Genomic DNA, 18366 nt, shown 5'->3' on the forward strand with positions numbered 1-18366 from the left:
ACCAAATCCGTATTAACAGTTCAATAGGGCGAATTTTGCATGGAAAGCTCCCATATTTGTGTGGAAACTTTTAAGGAAAATTGTTTGTTTATTTATGTTTGTTGCATGCAAAATGGCATGAATGACGTAAACAAATTTTCAGCAAATCAGCAAAATATTATAAATCGAGATGACCCATGGGAAATTCATATTCATTGTGTTTTACCTTCCTGATCAAGAATATGTTCGATTCAAAATATTCAGAATTCTTAAAATTTTAGAAAATTTAAGGTTTGGAAATTTTACTTGTTTCATGTGACTTTGCCAATGTTTCTAAAATGTCATTTTTTAGGGGTTAACTTTTGCTGCGTTTATTACTAACATTTCCTGTATTTTAAGTAAAAAGAAGTATGCAGTAATTTTTCTAGAGTCCCAGACTATGCCTCTACGCATTTTTTTACAATTGAAATGATGATGGTACCATTTTATAGCAGAAAATGTGAAAAACAAAAAATTTAAAAAGTGACTGTAAAAACATGAAAAAATAGATAGGCAAAATATAATTAGCTAGTAGTTAGTATAAGTACTTTCAATCATTTTTTTATTTAGTACCAGGCGTCTCCATAACTTTTTTCGTATAAATTAAGTATAAATCAGGAAGCTGGAACACAACTTACTATGTATACATTACCCATGGGTCATCTCGCTTTATAATTATAGCTAACTAAACACTTAGAATTTTCTACTAAATTCGGTACAGTTTACCGAATTTTCAACTGCTGGACACTTCGGTAAACTGAAAACTATCGAATTCGGTAAAAAAAAACAACTTACCAAAAGCTGGCAACGAAGTTCACTTTTCTGGAGTTTTGTTTTTTAAAGGTTCAATAAACCAAATTTTTAGTTTTTTTTTCTTTTTGGGTGTTTTTTTAATATCCCTGAACTCAAGGCGGTTTCAAAAACACCCAAAAGCAAAAACTGGAAATTTGCTTTATTGGACCTTTTCAAAAAAAAAAATCTCCAGTTTTGTTCATCGTACAACAGATATTCGGTAAAATTTTGTTCATTTTGACGGATGATTTACCGATCTAAACTCAACTGATTTTTCAAGTGCCGAATTCGGTAAAAAAAGCTTTGTGGCTTAGGCCCTAGCAAATATTTGGAAAGACCTTTCAAATGAGCATATCAAATTCACGGTCTTTAAAGCCTATCACAAGTTATGAGTGCTTTTGAAGACAACCCTGTCTAAAGACAGAATAGTAATATTTTATTGATGGGTTTGGTTTGGATAAAATTACTATCTAATGTGAGGAACTTCTTTTTAATTTTTTTTCTTGCCTTTTCTTAAAAAAAAAACAAATTTCAATCAAACGGGAAAATTATTAACTTTAAAATTGATTTTTTTGTATTTTTTTTTCCTAATCAAGCATAAAAATTGATATTTTTTACGCGAACCATTTTGTTTTTTTTTTGTTCGGTAAAAAGTAAGTTTTAATGACAACATTTTGAAAATTGAGCTTGAAATTTCTAGCTTGGGTGAACTCATAATGACTAAGTTAGTGGTTGAACAAGTGACAGCTACTAAGTTGATGGCAGATAGGCCAACAAGAAATGAAGTTAATGTACGTCTGTTACCTGTGGCAAACCCCAACCCTCCCCCACCCGGTATCTATAGCATACCTGTCAACGTTAGGATGAAGCTGCTCGTCACGTACACGAACAGCACGATGAGCAGCGAACCGACGATGGCCCTCGGAATGCTTTTCTGCGGGTTGTGCGCCTCCTCGCCGGTTGTCGCGATGATGTCGAACCCGATGAACGCGTAAAAGCAGGTGGCCGCTCCCGTAAACACCTGTAACAAGTTGGTGGTAATTACGCCTTAGTACATTGTCGTCGTACACTCGGCCAGGTTGAACAAACAAGTTCGCGGCACGCAAGATCGGTGTTGTGTGATTCTTAACAAATAATTAAAATCTAACTGGCGCCACAGACAAGCGGAGAGTTTTCAATTGGCTTTGGAGGTTGCTGAGGCTTGATTCTGGGATGTATTGTACAAGGCAGAGCAAAAAAAATGCAAACACGAACTTGCGGAAGCAACAACACCCATCCTCTCTGGGCTACATAAAATCAATAAATATGATTAATCTGTGCGGCCTGGCTGGGTTTCCAGTGCGCGCCCAGCGGGTGGCCTTTGACGGCAAACCGTCCGACGGGGCCGTAATTGCTACAAACTGTCACGTGGCGCACCAAACTCGTACTCACCCCACTCCAGCCGAACGGCAGGAAGCCCTCGTGCTCGACCCACGAGTTGGTGTCCACGTAAAACAGCCCGGCCGTCACGATGAAGACCCACGAGGCCAGGTTGACCGTGTTGAGGACGTTGTTGAAGAGCACCGATTTGCTGGCCCCGAGCGCCAGCACGCAGGTCATCAGCAGGGTGATGCCGAACGCGATGAAGTCCGGCGGGCGACCTGTTGACGAAATTTGAATCCTGGTTAGCAGCTGGTCAAAACTCTCGGGGTTGGTCCGGTCAATACGTACCGAATATGGTCCCCACGGCGGATCCTATGCTCTTGCTGATCACTCCTCCGCTCAACGAGTCGAAGCTGGCACTCAGCGCACAGGCACACGCGCTCGTACCTGAAGGGAGTGGGGAAAAATAAAAACTTTTACGATACATGTCGGAAACGTAACCCAATTAATCACGGCAAATCTTTATTCGACAAATTTTAATTAGACTCTTCTTCGCCGTACGAAACTTTTCCATGTCACAAAGTCAAAAGTTTCAAATCACACAAACTGCTTAAGGGCAAAAACACAGTCAGAATTAACATTCCGAACAACTGTACCAACCGTCAACCATCCAGCTTTTCCTGAACAGTCCCACTTTATCGATCGGAAGCTGTGCTCCGCACATCTTGCTCTTGCTTATTTATCACCTTGTGTTGTCCTGCCTCCACCGCCGCAGACGGCGCAGTTTCGATTTCATGGCCAAATATCTTGGGCGAAACAAGTGAACCGAACTGAACCCTGAACGGCTTTGAGCAATATTTCACTGTGGCTTGTTTTTTTTTTTTTTTTCTCAAACCTATCCTGCTATTGTCTTTGTCATCTAATGCTAAATGTTTTGTTATTCGCGCCGGAAATGACGGCGGCGCCACCGTCCCAATTAGTCAATCGACAACACTTTGAGCGCGCGGAAACGATTCCGGGAAATAAAAGTCAGAGCTCGATTGGAACAATTGAGGATTACAGCTGTCGCTTCCGGTGCGGGGGAGTTTATTCCCGGAACAATAAACATCAATGATTTGTAAAGTTCATGACATGACTCATTTATGGGTTGGACGTTTGGTACACAGTTGAGCATTTTTCTCTGAAACTGGTAATCGATGGTTTTTATGTTTTATTGAAAGCAGTTGTCCGAAACATTATTTCAAAAATTGTATCATATATATTTAATTTTAAAAATGTGAGCTGATTTCCAAATTACAGAAATATTCAAACCATATAACTTCATTTGTTTATCATTCTCTTGAAGCTGTTGATTTAAAAAATGGTAACATTGCCACGATATTACGACATGTCATTCAGATTCGAAAAAAAACATTAAATTTAAAAATGTGGCATTTTTTTCACAAAAACACAAAAAAATATATTTTAATTCAAAGATTTTAAGGCCGTTGCAAATATTTTTCAAAGTTTATGTCCCCCCTCAAAATTTGTCTGAAAAATCAGGGGGCAAAACTAATATTTTTTCAAAAAACTTCAAAATTTCAAAAAAAAAAACAGTAGTTAAATCAACTGAAAACAATCTTAAATGCATTTTTCTGCACTGATAATCGTATTTAGCATGTTTGGGTTAGATTTAAAATATTTTAAATTTTTATGGAGTTCCAATGCACAGAACCGCAAAACCTTTTTTTTTTTTTGCGAAAAAAAAATTCGTCAATACTTAGATATTTTGGAAACTAATGATTGCAAAACAACTGGACAGGTGTATAATGCATTTAAAACACATTTTTTCATTCAAATGAAACCATGGCTCGTAAATTCAATTTTCAAACTTTTTTTTATTTTTTTGCCCCCATAGGCGAGGGACATAACTTCAAAAAATAATTGTGGTTTGGTTGAGCGTTTTAGCAGAATGCATTACTGTGAATACAAAGAGACGAGTTGTTCCTTTTAATTCCGCTATATATTTTAATATCTTGACAGATACGTATTTCGTCTACTACTTGCAGACTTCATCAGTGTCGAGAACAGAACACTGATGAAGTCTGCAAGTAGTAGACGAAATACGTATCTGTCAAGATATTAAAATATATAGCGGAATTAAAAGGAACAACTCGTCTCTTTGTATTCACATTCAAAAAATATTTGCAACGGCCTAAATTTTTAATTCAAAAAATTATTTGGTAAATTTTTAACATTTTATTTTTTTTTAAATAAGACCGTTGCAAGTTAATGTCGCCCCCCCCCCCCTCCCACCCTTCAAAATCGGTTCGGAAAATCAGGGGGCAAATAATATTTTTTCAAAAAACTTCAAAATTTTACAGGAAATAGAAGTCTAACCAACTGAAAACAATTACAAACGCATCCTGCGTTTAAAATCATATTTAGCATATCTGGGATCGATCAAAAATATTTTCAATTTTTGTGGAATTTCAATGTACAGCACCGCAAAAAGTTTTTTTTCGGGGAAAAAAAATCTCTTCAATACTTGAATATTTTGAAAACTAATGTTTGCAAAACAACTAGTCTGGTGTGAAATGCACCTTAGAGCACTTTTTTCATTCAAACGTTGGGGCCATGGCTTGTTATTTCAATTTTTTTATGTTTTTGTCCACCCCTCGACTCCGACCAAAGTCGAGGGACATAAACTTTAAAAAATATTTGCAACGGCCTTAACTGTTCATTTTTTTTTATTCATGGGTTTTTATCTTTGCATTTTATTAAATAAAAAATAAAATTTTAAAAATTCAAGAGATTTTTGAAGTTTTTTTCTGTAATTTTTAAGTTTTCGTTATTTTTGTATATTTTCCAACTTTTGTAATTTTTGTAATTTTTGTATTTTTTGTATTTTTTGTATTTTTTGTATTTTTTGTATTTTTTGTATTTTTTGTATTTTATGTAATTTTTATATTTTTTGTTTTTTTTTTGCATTTTTTGTATTTTTTGTATTTTTTTGTAATTTTTTGTATTTTTTTGTAATTTTTTTCAATTTTGTCATTTTTGTCCTTTTTTATCATTTTTTGTCATTTTTGCAGTTTTTGTTATTTAAGTTTTGTATTTTTTTGTAATTTTTGTAATTTTTGTATTTTTTGTATTTTTTGTATTTTTTGTAATTTTTGTAATTTTTGTAATTTTTGTAATTTTTGTAATTTTTGTAATTTTTGTAATTTTTGTAATTTTTCTAATTTTTCTAATTTTTCTAATTTTTGTAATTTTTGTAATTTTTGTAATTTTTGTAATTTTTGTAATTTTTTTAATATTTGTGGTTTTTGTATTTCTTGTATGTTTTGTTTGGTGATGTATTTGTTATAATTTTTATTGTTGTTGATATTTATTGTAGTTTTGTTATTTAGCAAAAAATGATTATATTTGTATATTATTTTTAAATTTCAATGTTTTTTTAATTTTTTTATTTTATGTAATTTTTGAAATTTTGCTATCGTTAAATCGCGAGTTACCGTTGAAAGAATCCAGAAATCTTGATTTTGGATCGAGAAATTACGATGAACATCTCTGGAGCTTTTTTTTTTTTGCTTTTTTGGGTGTTTTTGAAACTTTGAGTCAGGGGTAAAAATGTAAATGTTGCATTCCAGAAACTTCATAAACGATGAATTTATTGTTTTTTTTTTCTTTTTTTAGATTTGAATATCAACTTTTCAATGAAAATATTTATGAGTAATTGGACAAAATTTCAAATTTTTCGATTGCATTTATGAGATATTGAGCAAAAACTATTAAAACTCCGTGCAGTGTTGACACTCTTCATATAAAATTTAGTCCGATCAGATCGTGCCACTTTGACACACCCTGCAATTACGACAAGTTGACGAAAGCAAATAATCAGATTTGTATTTTTTTTAAATAACCATATGGAAGTTGTTTTCTAATATACCTAAGTGCATTCTTTTATCAAAACAACAGTGCTTGGATCTTTATAGAACTTTTGTTTTGCCTTGCTCACCAAAATGACTTTAAAAAACGCGATGCGCAAACTGGAAGCAAATTTAATATTCCATCAGAACCCCGCATCAAAACAGCTGCTTTTACCAGCCCATTTTCCCACCAAAAGACAAAAAAAAGTTATTCTTTAACCTTTAAAAGAGATTTTTCCCCCATTCCTTTTTTTTATTTTGCTAATTGTTGGCAAGTCTTTTTGTGGCCGCCCGGCGGACGATGACGATGGCGACGAACCCACCCACACACTCAGGCACGTACCAATTTTCTCTCAAAGCCTTTAAAAAAAAAAAAACACGTGGGGCGAATGCATTCAAGAGAGCCGGGATTCTGCTGCATGTCATGAATAATTTCCAAGTGGCAGTTTGTTGTTTTGCGCTCCTTCCACGGCCATGCAGCAGAAAATCAGCGAACGTGTGTCAGGAAAAGTGGTGGAAAATCTTGAGAATGCGTTTTTCATATCTTTTGATAAAAAGCGTTTTTTTTTTTTAATTTAACGTTTAATTTATTTTTAAGTATCAAATTGGTACGTAAATTTTCACCGTTGATTCTATTTAAAATTTATACAAAAAACCACCTGTCTGAGGTGGGCTTTTGTGTCGTAAGCTATTTCTATAAAAGTATTCTGTTTTCTTCAAAGGATTTCCCTCAAAAAGAAGTAAAAAAAAGAGCTTCTATGGCTGAATACACTTTCGCACCCGAGGAGAACACCACTTGTAATTCTACCTAGAGTAAGGGGAAATGCACTTATTCTAGATCTAAAAAAATAGGAAAATTCTTGCGCTTATTAGAGACTCGCCGTAAATTGGTCATTTTCCCCCTTCGAAAAGGGGGTGGCGATTGGGTGGGAAAAGTGTGCTACGAGCAACAGGCGCTGTTTACAGTTTTAGTTTCCGCAGACCTGCCTTGGGTTAAAAGGGATCGGATATCCATTTAGCAGGCTCCCTCGTAGACACACACACACACCGTAAGATATGCTTCTTTGAAAGCAGCTGTGTTGAGCTTTTTATACGAGAAGATTCCATTACGGGTTATGTTGTCGATTAGTTGAGCCTTTAGGTATAAGGTAAAGTTGAGCAGAAAAGGTACATCTTTAACGTAATAGAAACAGAAAAGTTGGAAAGTTCATAACTTCATACTCGATTCCAAGACTTGGTAGGAGAAGTTTTATGTTTCGTAAACGCATATGAACTTTCCGGCATCTTCTTCCAGCTATGACCTTCAAGATTTTTTTCTTGTCTGCACCCACAAGAAAGAAATGTCGCAGAAATTGTCATCCCAGTCTTGCTACCTCCAATGAACGCTTTTCTATCGGGATTTGGTTGAAACAAGCTCAAAATGTTGTCCATTTGTCAACTTGACAGCAACCCTCTCAAGCTGGCAACACAAGCCGAAAAATCTTCAAAATAAGCTGAAATTCAGAATTTGTTAAAAAAAACTGTAAAAGATCAAGAAAAAATGGGGGATTCGTTTGGATTGGGAATACTAACTTATTTCAATTACTTTTATGATATTTGTTAATTATTAGAAGAAAATTCTTCAAAAACATAGCAGTTTGATGAGTAGCTAGACTTTAAAATACTGTAGGTAAATGTTATCGTTGTTATCAATAACAAGAAATTAAAGCGACGTGACATGGTTATGCTAATAATATGAAGAAGAAAGACAGAAAAACTCATATCATATCAAGATCCCCAATCAACCCACCACAGAAATCCAACTTACCAATTAGATATTCTAGTATCATGTTCCACCCGATAACGAACGCCACAAACTCCCCCACCGAGACGTAGGAGTACATGTATGCCGAACCGGAAGTGTGTGGCACCCGGACGCCAAACTCCGCATAACAGGCGCCTAATCCCGGGTGTATTATTTGGTTAGATCCATCGTCGTCGGAGTCGTTGCCATCCGGAAGGTGAGGGAGAGAGTAGGCATAGGGACCAGACAAAGAAATGTTGTAATATTAACACGTAAAAGTCGCCGGAAAACCAACAAGCCAACGAAAACAGCTATTTACAGAAGCACGATACACACACACACGTAAGCGTTATACACGCACACATACATTCATACAAAAAACGCACGTGAGAGGGGTGTGCGAAATGGTACCAAGAAGGACCGGACATGAAATAGGGTGGTTCACACTTAAACTATCATGCTAAAAACACGGGTTTTCTGAAATCAAAAAGAAATAGTAATACGTTTTGCGACACAACAAATTTTACAGGCTTTATTAAAAAATGGAGCATACAAAATCTAACCATTTCAAATTTAATTTTTATGAGAATGAAAAATATATTTCAAAAATTAAAAAAAAAAAACATATTAATACTGTTTTACTAGAATGGCATGGATTTTGCACAGATCTTCATAGTATTTTTACATTATCAAAAGAATTTCAATTATTTTTGACTTAAATCATCAGAATAAAGGTGTAAGAGGAAGCTTGGGTAAAGTTGAAAACACAACTCTTAAATATACGAAATTTTCAGATTACTCTTACTTTGGCCAAAAATAAATCAAAATCTTTTAACAAATTAAAAATGTTATAAAGGTCTACCTGATTCCATTCTAAAAACTTTATTTCATTAGTTATGACCATCTGAAAGTTATTGTTTTGTTTCATTGCTTAAACATTTCAACCTGCAATAGTTTCTTGTAGTATTTTTTCAAGATTTATTTGAATTATATATTTTAACTTTTTTGCAATATCCCATCCATTATTTAATAAAGCCTTTTAAAAAATTGCTTGATTTTAATTTATTGTAAATCTTTAGGCCAAATCCAGCAGTTTTTTATTTTTTTTTGAAAAGTAACTAAATTTTTGTTATTTTATTTTTAGGCCTATTTATATTTTTAAAACATTCAAATACTGACAATTTGAGAGTTTTTATTTTATATATTTGTATTTCAAGATTTTCTTTCAAATTCCTGATTTTTTTCGAAAATTATAGGATTTTACCCGAAAACAGATTTTTACGCAATTTCTTCTTTTTTAAATTATTAAACTATCATGTTCAAAGCGTTTCTTTATTTCTCCTTTAACCCTCTAAAACCCAACCCCGTCTTTAGTCGAGCTTCGATTTAAAAAATCGTCAAAAATCCATTTTTCAAACAATTTTTGATCTTTTAAAAGCATTTTAAAGAAGAACTCTTAATATTTTAAAAGGTTTATGAGTTGGAAGTTTTACTTGTTTTATGTGACTTTGTCAATGTTTTTAGAAATGTCATTTTTTCAGAGGTCAACCTTATCTGTGTTTTTTACTAACATTTCATATATTTTAAGTAAAAAGAAGTATTGCAGTAATATGCCTCTACGCATTTTTTTACAATTTAAATGAAAATGGTGAAATTTTATAGCAAAAAAATGAGAAAAACAAGCAAAAAAATTAAAAAATTACTGTAAAAACATGAACAAATTAGATAGGCAAAATGTAATGATAGGAGGTCGTAGAATAGGCCGAATACTACCAAAAATAAACATAAGCATATAAATGCAAATTTAAATAGTAGAAATGTAACAAGAAATAGATAAAACAAGGGAAGTAAAGTTTTTCGTAGAGCAAAAGTTGCTCAAAATGACCTCCTGAACACAAGAAATATAAAAAAATTTCGAAAAAAAATTTGGGCAGTAGAGGGTTAACAATCAAAACAATAAAATTAAAGACTCCAAGGTTATAACCAAGGGTCCTGATTGCTCAAAATCAACCACTCCATTCGCGAGCACAAATAGCAGGCGACGCGATACTGCCCTTATGAATTCCTACTGTTTGTCAACTCTCTCTTTTCTACTCTCTCTTTTTTACTCTCCTTCTCTCTCTGATCGGCTCAGTCTCCGAACGGCTCAGGCAGGCCGAACGTCGCCGATCACTCTGAACTGAAAACAATATTTCTCTAATGCGCTGCGTTATACTCATTGATTTGGGTTGCCTAAAATCAATGTTATCAATTAAATTGTGCATTTATTTTGATTTCTTAACATTATAGACATCATTCAAAGAAACTTCCACCAAGAAAAATTCAAATTGATGGCAAACTGAGGGCGGGAAAACAAAAAGACTGCCGCGCTGGCGTTTTGTGAGAATGGCTCTTCGCTGAGCATGGTAGTGTGTGAGTGTCGTCGAGCGATGGAGTAGGCAAAAAAATTCACGATGTATTTGTTCGCTGAGTGAACAGTTCGAGCCACTCGCTGGCTGCTTGTTAGTATCATTCGCTCATGAATGTTAGCGGATTAGAATTGGCGACGAATGGATAGGCGATGAGTGAGTGGTTTCTGTTCATTGAACCGAAAATCAGGACCCTTGGTTATAACTATAACTCATACAGTTGAAGTTTTAAAAACGTTTATAGCCCGCTATAACTTGCCCGTGCGAATGGGATACAACATTTTTTATTTTGTAAAGCTATTGAAATAATTTAAAAAGGTATTGCTAATGTTTTCTTTCTAAATCAGTATCATAAATGCTTCCTTTTATTGATTTTATGAAATTCTATTTTCAAAATCAAATATAAGTATTCGCTCTACAGCAGGGGTGACCAACCTTTTGGCTTGATTTGATTGTTCTGAAACAGTGGCGGGCCGGAACTAATATTTAAAACAAAGTTGAAAAAGTAAACACATTTTTTATGATTGGGTTCTTTTAAAGTAAAAATAAAAGAACTAGTGTTGTTAATAAGATTCATATATTTCGATTTATTATAATTATTGTTTGTTTAAAATTGTATGGTTATTGTTTTTGACGATTGCAATGAAATACCTGGATATATTTTTTTATGTAAAAATCATTCAAATTTTAATAGTCGTTGCAATTTTTTAAGTTTGATTTCTTCAACACTACAATATGAAAAAAAAAATCAATGAGACGTAATAAAATTTATTCAAACGAAACTAGGATTCGAATATCCTTAACTAAAAAAATCAATATTTACGTTGTTGTACACCTTTATTAAAATATTTTAAAAATATTTTAAAGTGATTTTAAACACCCACCAAATTTAAAAAGTGTAAAAAATATATATTAAACTTTTTAAATTTGTTATTCTTCGAAATTCAAAGATTATGAAAAATATATTCTTGCTCCCTGATTTAATGGCTCATTTTGACACATTTTTTAATATTTTTTGAAATATTTGCAGCGATCTATTTTCAGTTTGAATAATTTGCTTTTTTAAGCTGAGTTCGATTTGCGATGCCTTTTCGTTGGGTCGCAAAATTTTTCGCGTCCTTCGCAGTGTGTTTTTCGTTTTTTTTTTCGCGTGCGTGTGTGCGTGTGAAGGTGCGGCTGGCTTTGGCTGTCCCGATGACAGTTAGCCAGTTCGATTTGCGATGCCTTTTCGTTGGGTCGCAAAATTTTTCGTCCGTCGCAGTGTGTTTTTCGTTTTTTTTCGCGTGCGTGTGTGCGTGTGAAGGTGCGGCTGGCTTTGACTGTCCCGATGACAGTTAGCCAGTTCGATTTGCGATGCCTTTTCGTTGGGTCGCAAAATTTTTCGCGTCCGTCGCAGTGTGTTTTTCGTTTTTTCGCGTGCGTGTGTGCGTGTGAAGGTGCGGCTGGCTTTGGCTGTCCCGATGACAGTTAGCCAGTTCGATTTGCGATGCCTTTTCGTTGGGTCGCAAAATTTTTCGCGTCCGTCGCAGTGTGTTTTTCGTTTTTTTTCGCGTGCGTGTGTGCGTGTGAAGGTGCGGCTGGCTTTGACTGTCCCGATGACAGTCAGTTCGACTTGCGATGCCTTTTCGTCGGGTCGGTAAATTTTTCGCGTCCGTTGTCGATGTGCAACAACAACAAAACCCTATCATACCATTTCATCTCGATACATCGTAACTCGTCGTTCGCAAAGTTAATCAGTACCTCACTAAACATCAATCATTCAAAACTCGTGAAATCATTTCAAGTTAAAAATTACACTGTTTAACCCTTCAGTTTTAATTACAAATGATTTTGTAATTCCGGCTGTCTAAGACTAGACCATTTCATTTAAAATTTAACAACAGATAAACGGGAAATGTCTCATCCGCAGCCTCCGATTGCTTGCCTTGAGAATAATACAAAATACCGTTCAACAAACACTATGATTTTGGGTCGCATCATCATCTTCTATGATGAATCCTGACCAAACACCCTATCCTACTAACAAGTTTTCAGGTTCCTGGCGCTCGTGGGGTGTAAGCACAGAGTAAATCAGCTGCCCTAGTAGCAACCTGCGCTAACTAACATTCCCGTCCCTTAAAATCGAGGTCTACAAACTGACATGGCGGGCGCCGTTGGTGGCCAATGACTGTTACCTATTCGCAACTGATCTAGCTTTAGCAATCATGGTGTTTTATCTTTTCAGCGCATTCATACATGCTGTTGATAAGGGAAACACCACTAGATCGTCGAAGCCTATAATCAGTAGTGCTGAAAGGATATTACGGTTCTGTTTAGCAACGGAGGGGCAACCATGGGTGATCTCTCATGCTCATGCTCATGCTCATGAATAATTTGCTTTTTTAAGCTTTTTTCAAACTGAAAAGTTGTTCTGTAAAAATACGTTAGTTTTTGCTTACTTATTTAGGCCGATGCAAATATTTAAAAAAGTTTTTGTCCCTCGGCCCTGGCCGAGGTCAAGGGGGCAAAAAATAAAAAAAAATATAAAAATTTAAATAACAAGCCATAGTCTTCACATTTAAATGAAAAAAGTGTTTTAAAATGCATTTTACACTAGTCCAGTTGTTTTGCAATCATTAGTTTTCAAAAAATCTAAGATCTAACAAAAACAAAAATTGTATCGAAAAAAAAAAATTTTGCATCGAAAATTTTCAAAAAATCTTAAGATTTTTTAATAAACCCAAACATGCTAAAATTGATTTTAAACGCAGAAGAATGTATTTTAATTTGATTTCAGCTGGTTGCACTTCAATTTTCATTGAAATTTTGAAGTTTATTGCAAAAATATTTTTTTTGCCCCCTGATTTTTCGGGCCAATTTAGAAGGGGGGGGGGGTGACAAAAACTTTTAAAAATATTTGTACCAGCCTTATCTAAAAAATATATAAAACAGAAAAAAATCTATTTGACGAAAACATGGTTAAAAGAAAAGGAAATTTAATTTAGTGTCTTTTTGTACATTTTTAGACAAAATTCCATGTTTGTTTATAAATTTAACAATTTTACGAAATAGATAGTTTTGTTTTCACCAGTTTCCAGTTTGAAAATATCAATATATAAATTATAAGAATTTGATTCGAACATGAAGAATGTTGTTTTAATGTGTTGAAATTTGATCTAAAGCTATTTTTTTCAATTCAGACAATCAATTTATATATTTAATATTTCATGAACAGTCTAAAGGTCCGGTCATAGAACTATTTTGAAAAGTCGTAGCGGGCTGGATGAAATGGTTTTACGGGCCGGATCCGACCCGCGGGCCGTACGTTGGGCATGCCTGCTCTACAGCATTGCCTTGGCGTTCTCGATTACGAGATTCCTACTCGAAACTAGGTGTCCGAACGCTTGATTGTTAAGGCAATTGCTGTCCTCTTTTTACACTTGAAGCTTCCATCCACCCCGGGATTCGAACTGACGACCTTTGGATTGTGAGTCTAACTACCTAGCAGCGATTCCACCGAGGCAGGACCCAGGGAGACGACTCCTTCACCTGGACTGAGCTAACGACCTAACCTCTAGGTTACACCGGGGCCAACATTTACTTCCCTGTCCGACGGAAGGCGTCATCAGACAAATCTCGTCTCAAAATTTGCCACCGGGACCTTCTGGGATCAAACCCAGGCTGACTGGGTGAGAGGCAACCACGCTTACCCCTACACCACGGTCCCGGCTAAGAAATTCTATAGAGATTCTATTTTAAATATTGAGGGTCATTTTTGATTTATATCAAAAGTGTCAAACGCATTTAAGGCCGATGCAAATATTTAAAAAAGTTTTTGTCCCTCGGCCCTGGCCGATGTCAAGGGGGGGGGGGGGCAAAAAAATAAAAAAATATAAAAATTTTAATAACAAGCCATTCTCTTCACATTTAAATGAAAAAAGTGTTTTAAAATGCATTTTACACTAGTTCAGTTGTTTTGCAATTATTAGTTTTCAAAAAATTTAAGATCTGACAAAAACAAAAATTGTATCGAAAAAAAAAGATTTTGCATCGAAAATTTTCAAAAAATCTTAAGATTTTTTAATAAACCCAAACATGTTAAAAATGATTTTAAACGCAGGAGAATGTATTTTAATTTGATTTCAGCTGGTTGCACTTGAATTTTAATTAAAATTTTGAAGTTTATTATAAAAATATTTTTTTGCCCCCTGATTTTTCGAGCCAATTTTGAAGGGGGGGGGGGGGTGACAAAAACTTTTAAAAATATTTGTACCAGCCTAAAGAAAAATTGTGATGTTAGAAATAAACTTCTCTAAAGCTGTTTTTAATGATATGCAATTATTTACGGTAAGAAATGTCAATATTTATATTATGGAACTATCGGAAAAGTCGATAATTCGAAAATGTGATTTGAGTGGCCACCCTGTACTAAACTCAATTCACATACTCCAACTGTTGCCTTTTAACTGTTTTGGGGTCATATTTTCCTGTCACTTTTTTCATCATTTTAAACAATTGTATACCGGCTAGGAACTAGAATTGGAACATTTACCCTAAGTTACAGGGGAATGGCTTTTCCAAACTTATTATTTTTTTTTTTTTCAATTTTTATTGTCCAATAATTCAAAATCCTATGTACTGAAGTTTCTTATTTTAATATTTTGTTGCAATAATTTAAATATTTTAAAGTCGCCTAAAATTTTTTGAAATAATTTGATTTCAAACTGTGTGTGATTGGACTTCATCTATAAATTAAATTAATTTTCAATTCAATTAGTTTTTATTAGTAAATAATCAATTCACAATTTCGTAATTCTTATAACCTAATAGAGTTTTGGAGTACCTTTCAACTATGATTTATACTATAGTTCATTTTGATGTAATTGGATATTCTAACAATGGATTTGCCAACAGAAGGAAAAAATTATTTTAAAAAAAAAACCTTCTAAATTTGCTAAGGAAAAGGATAGAGATAGAAAAGCTTAAAACTAGATCACAGTTTGTTTTGTCTTTTGACGTCGAAAAACTTCGCTGCACAAGGCAGCTTATCCGTTGTAGATATACTTCATCATAAGCTCACTCAGAGCTTGGAATTGTTCTGCCTTGTTCCGGCAGGCACGAAAGCGCGTGAGCATCTCTCCAGCAAGAGCGAAAAACTCGGGAAGCGTGAAGAGATCATCTCCGGTAACGTCTGCTTGTCCCGGTGAAGTACCGCTCCCAGAAGCGGCTACTCTAGCGTACGAACCTCCCCAACCGGGAGGGAACGCTGGGTTGGTCGATGGAACCGCTCCGCCGCCAGCTGCTGCAGCGTTCGTGCTCGAAGTCTTTGGAGGTTGGCGGGACGATGGCGCTTTCTTCTTCTTGTCCTGCTCCTCGAGGTACTTTTTCCGTGCGGCACAGCCACGGAAATTCGCCGTGTGGTTTCCACCACAGTTCGCGCACTTGACGCGCGCTTTGTGCTGCTGGGCGTTTTCCCCCAGCTGGTCTTTCCGCGGAAGATTGCACCTTTCGGTGAAGTGGGTCTCACCGCACTTAACGCACCGGGGCGGAAGATTACAGTTTCTTGAACCGTGTCCGAATTTTTGACAGCGGTGGCATTGCGCTGCGTCGGTCGGATTCTTCGTGTAGAATCGCCACGTCACGAAGAAGCCGTCCAGTGCTTTGATCTGCCGTAGGTCCTGGATTTTGACCGACCCACGATCGAAGTACAGGAGGTACAATGTGTACGTACCTGTCACCGTTGTCGATTTCGAGAGCACCTTAACCTCTCAAGGCTTAACCTTGACGCCCGACAGGTGTTCTTCCAGGTCGGAGATCGGGCGGTCCGGATATCCCTGAAGGACGATCTTCACTGGGACCTTCTCTGCTGGGTCAAATGTGAAGAATTTGAAGTTTCGCAACTTCAACTTCTTCACTACCAAGTCGAAATTCTGTTTTTATGCGTAATCACTTGCACCGAAGTTTTACTAATTTTAAGACAATATTGGAGTCCCTCAAGCAACTCGTCAACATCGTCCGCCAACGTATCCAAAACAAAAATTGGAGGTGGTCGTCGTTCCTTCGGAGAGTTACACTTTTTCTGCTTTCCTTGCTTGCGCGCAAGTTCATCATCGTCATCGTCGTCGCCAGCACTGCTGCTGTCACTGGCGGTGTTGTTTTCTTCTCCACTCAGCATCTCAAATTCGTTGCTGGTGGGAACGTTGAAAGTGGTTGTTGTCGTAGTGCTGGTGGACTGCTGCTGCTGCTGCTGGCCGGAAGTACTTCCGGATGCCCGGGTCGATTGTCTCGTCCGTACTGGGGACTCACGTGGACGGTATGACACGTGTAAAAAAGAAGGATCGGTGACGTCACCGGGCACGCTCCCGTGCGCGATGGCGGTCGATGCGGCGTTGGTATGTTTACCTTTCTGCACTCTGCCGGTAGATGAACTTCGCGGGTTTTTCGAGGCCGCACTCGAACTGCCACGGCCCCGGCCATGCCAAGGAGCAGCAAACTCGCGGGTAAACACTGTTAATTACGGCGAAAAAATCGAAGAGTTTGAGGAGCTCCGAACAGTTGACTGTTGCTGGCTGGTGTTGCCAGTCCCGATGAAAAATTAAATTAAAAAAAATGATTTCGAAGGAATCTTGTGGTAGTTTTTCAGTATCTATCGATAGTCACTAGGATTCGTTCAAATAATTCGTAGCACAAACACGACGAGTCAACACATTGTAATAGACCAACTATTTTCTCCTTGGAACTAGCTGCCATATTAGATACCTTCTGTCAAGAAACTTTTTCATTAAATCGTAATCAATAAATAAACAAATGACAAATCAAGGTAATGAATAATTTGATTTATTATGCTATTAAGGTATAAAATATATATGTAATTTTAGCGTTCAATACAAGACTAATTTTCAGCGTTGATTGTTAAACACAGAGAAATAAAAAAAAATCCACCTTTGGAAAACTTTTCACCACCCTAACCTTCGCTGGCGCTTGTTTGTCTTGAAGGTCAAGCTGTGACAGCAAGAAAAGGGAGAAAACCACCGGGGACGACTCCACAAACGACAGTCTGGGGAACAATTCACACCGTCTGGTGTTTGTTCATTTTTGTAAGGTGTGAGCAAAAGTCTTAAGAGCAATCATGAGCTGTGCTGTTTGTGCCATAAATGGTTGGGAAACATATTTTGATCATGCATGTGAGAAAACTTTATAAGACATTCAGACAGTCTTGATGACAGTTGTAAATAATAAATTTTCCACTTTATAAACAAAATGAAATGCATAACAACGTTTGCACAGTATGACTATCTCCAATCTACAAATTAGAACTTAATTTATTTAGCAGTTGTTAATTGCATCTAGCCAATGTGTACATTTGTACTGTAGGTGCGACATAGATACACACAAACACTCTCAGGACACCCACACTCTCGACACACAACGACAACGACAGCGAAACACACAATTAGCACAATTTTAAGTGTAGAAAAAGAAGATAAAATTTTATCTTTACCTGAAAATATACTAGCTATTGCCGCTATGATAAAACTAAGCACTACACCGGGGCCAGCTATGTTTCGCGCTACCATACCAGCGACTAGATACATACCGGTGCCACAGCACGATCCCACTCCGAGTGAGGTTAGGTCGAGTGTGGTGAGACATTTCTGCAAATGAGAGGAAACAAAAAAAGAAAAGTCCAGATTATCCCGCGGGAATGAGGTTCGGAAATTAATCAACACGTGCGACGGTTTGGAATGGTGCTCAAATTTTTGGCTTGATGGCAAATCTTAAAAAAAAAACAAGTTTAAAAATGTTGTTTGGATACAGATAAATTTTTCTTTGAATGAAAAAAAATAAAAGCAAAACTCAATCAAATGCACTCATTTTGATATCTTGCTCCTGAAAAAAAATACAGGTAGCAAAAAACGAAATTTGGAACTAGAAGTATCACAAAACGCAAAGAAGCCATTTTGTGTCATTGCACAGTGGGAAAAATCGAGGCAAAAAACGGACTTAATCGATGCCGGTCAATTAGAACTTTCAACTAAGACTTTTCTTATGTGGAAAATTCCGAGGAATCGATTGGTGATGGTGAGATTCCGCGGAAATTTGCGTAAGCCCG

General features: G+C 36.1%; 1 protein-coding gene across 3 annotated transcripts in view; it reads right to left on the minus strand.

Moving 5' to 3' along the window:
- LOC6032202 (cationic amino acid transporter 2) overlaps window positions 1-18366 on the minus strand; it is a 62992-nt gene that overhangs the window by 8096 nt on the left and 36530 nt on the right. For all 3 annotated transcript variants that reach the window (XM_038263408.1, XM_038263406.1, XM_038263407.1), the window contains exons 4-8: window positions 17755-17908; window positions 7891-8022; window positions 2521-2619; window positions 2242-2450; window positions 1660-1831 (exon numbers count right to left, since the gene is read on the minus strand). In XM_038263408.1, coding sequence (XP_038119336.1) covers window positions 1660-1831; window positions 2242-2450; window positions 2521-2619; window positions 7891-8022; window positions 17755-17908 — 766 coding nt within the window. The remainder of the gene's footprint in view (window positions 1-1659; window positions 1832-2241; window positions 2451-2520; window positions 2620-7890; window positions 8023-17754; window positions 17909-18366) is intronic.

The sequence above is a fragment of the Culex quinquefasciatus genome, chromosome 3, assembly GCF_015732765.1.
Source record: "Culex quinquefasciatus strain JHB chromosome 3, VPISU_Cqui_1.0_pri_paternal, whole genome shotgun sequence".
In the NCBI taxonomy this organism is placed as follows: domain Eukaryota; kingdom Metazoa; phylum Arthropoda; class Insecta; order Diptera; family Culicidae; genus Culex; species Culex quinquefasciatus.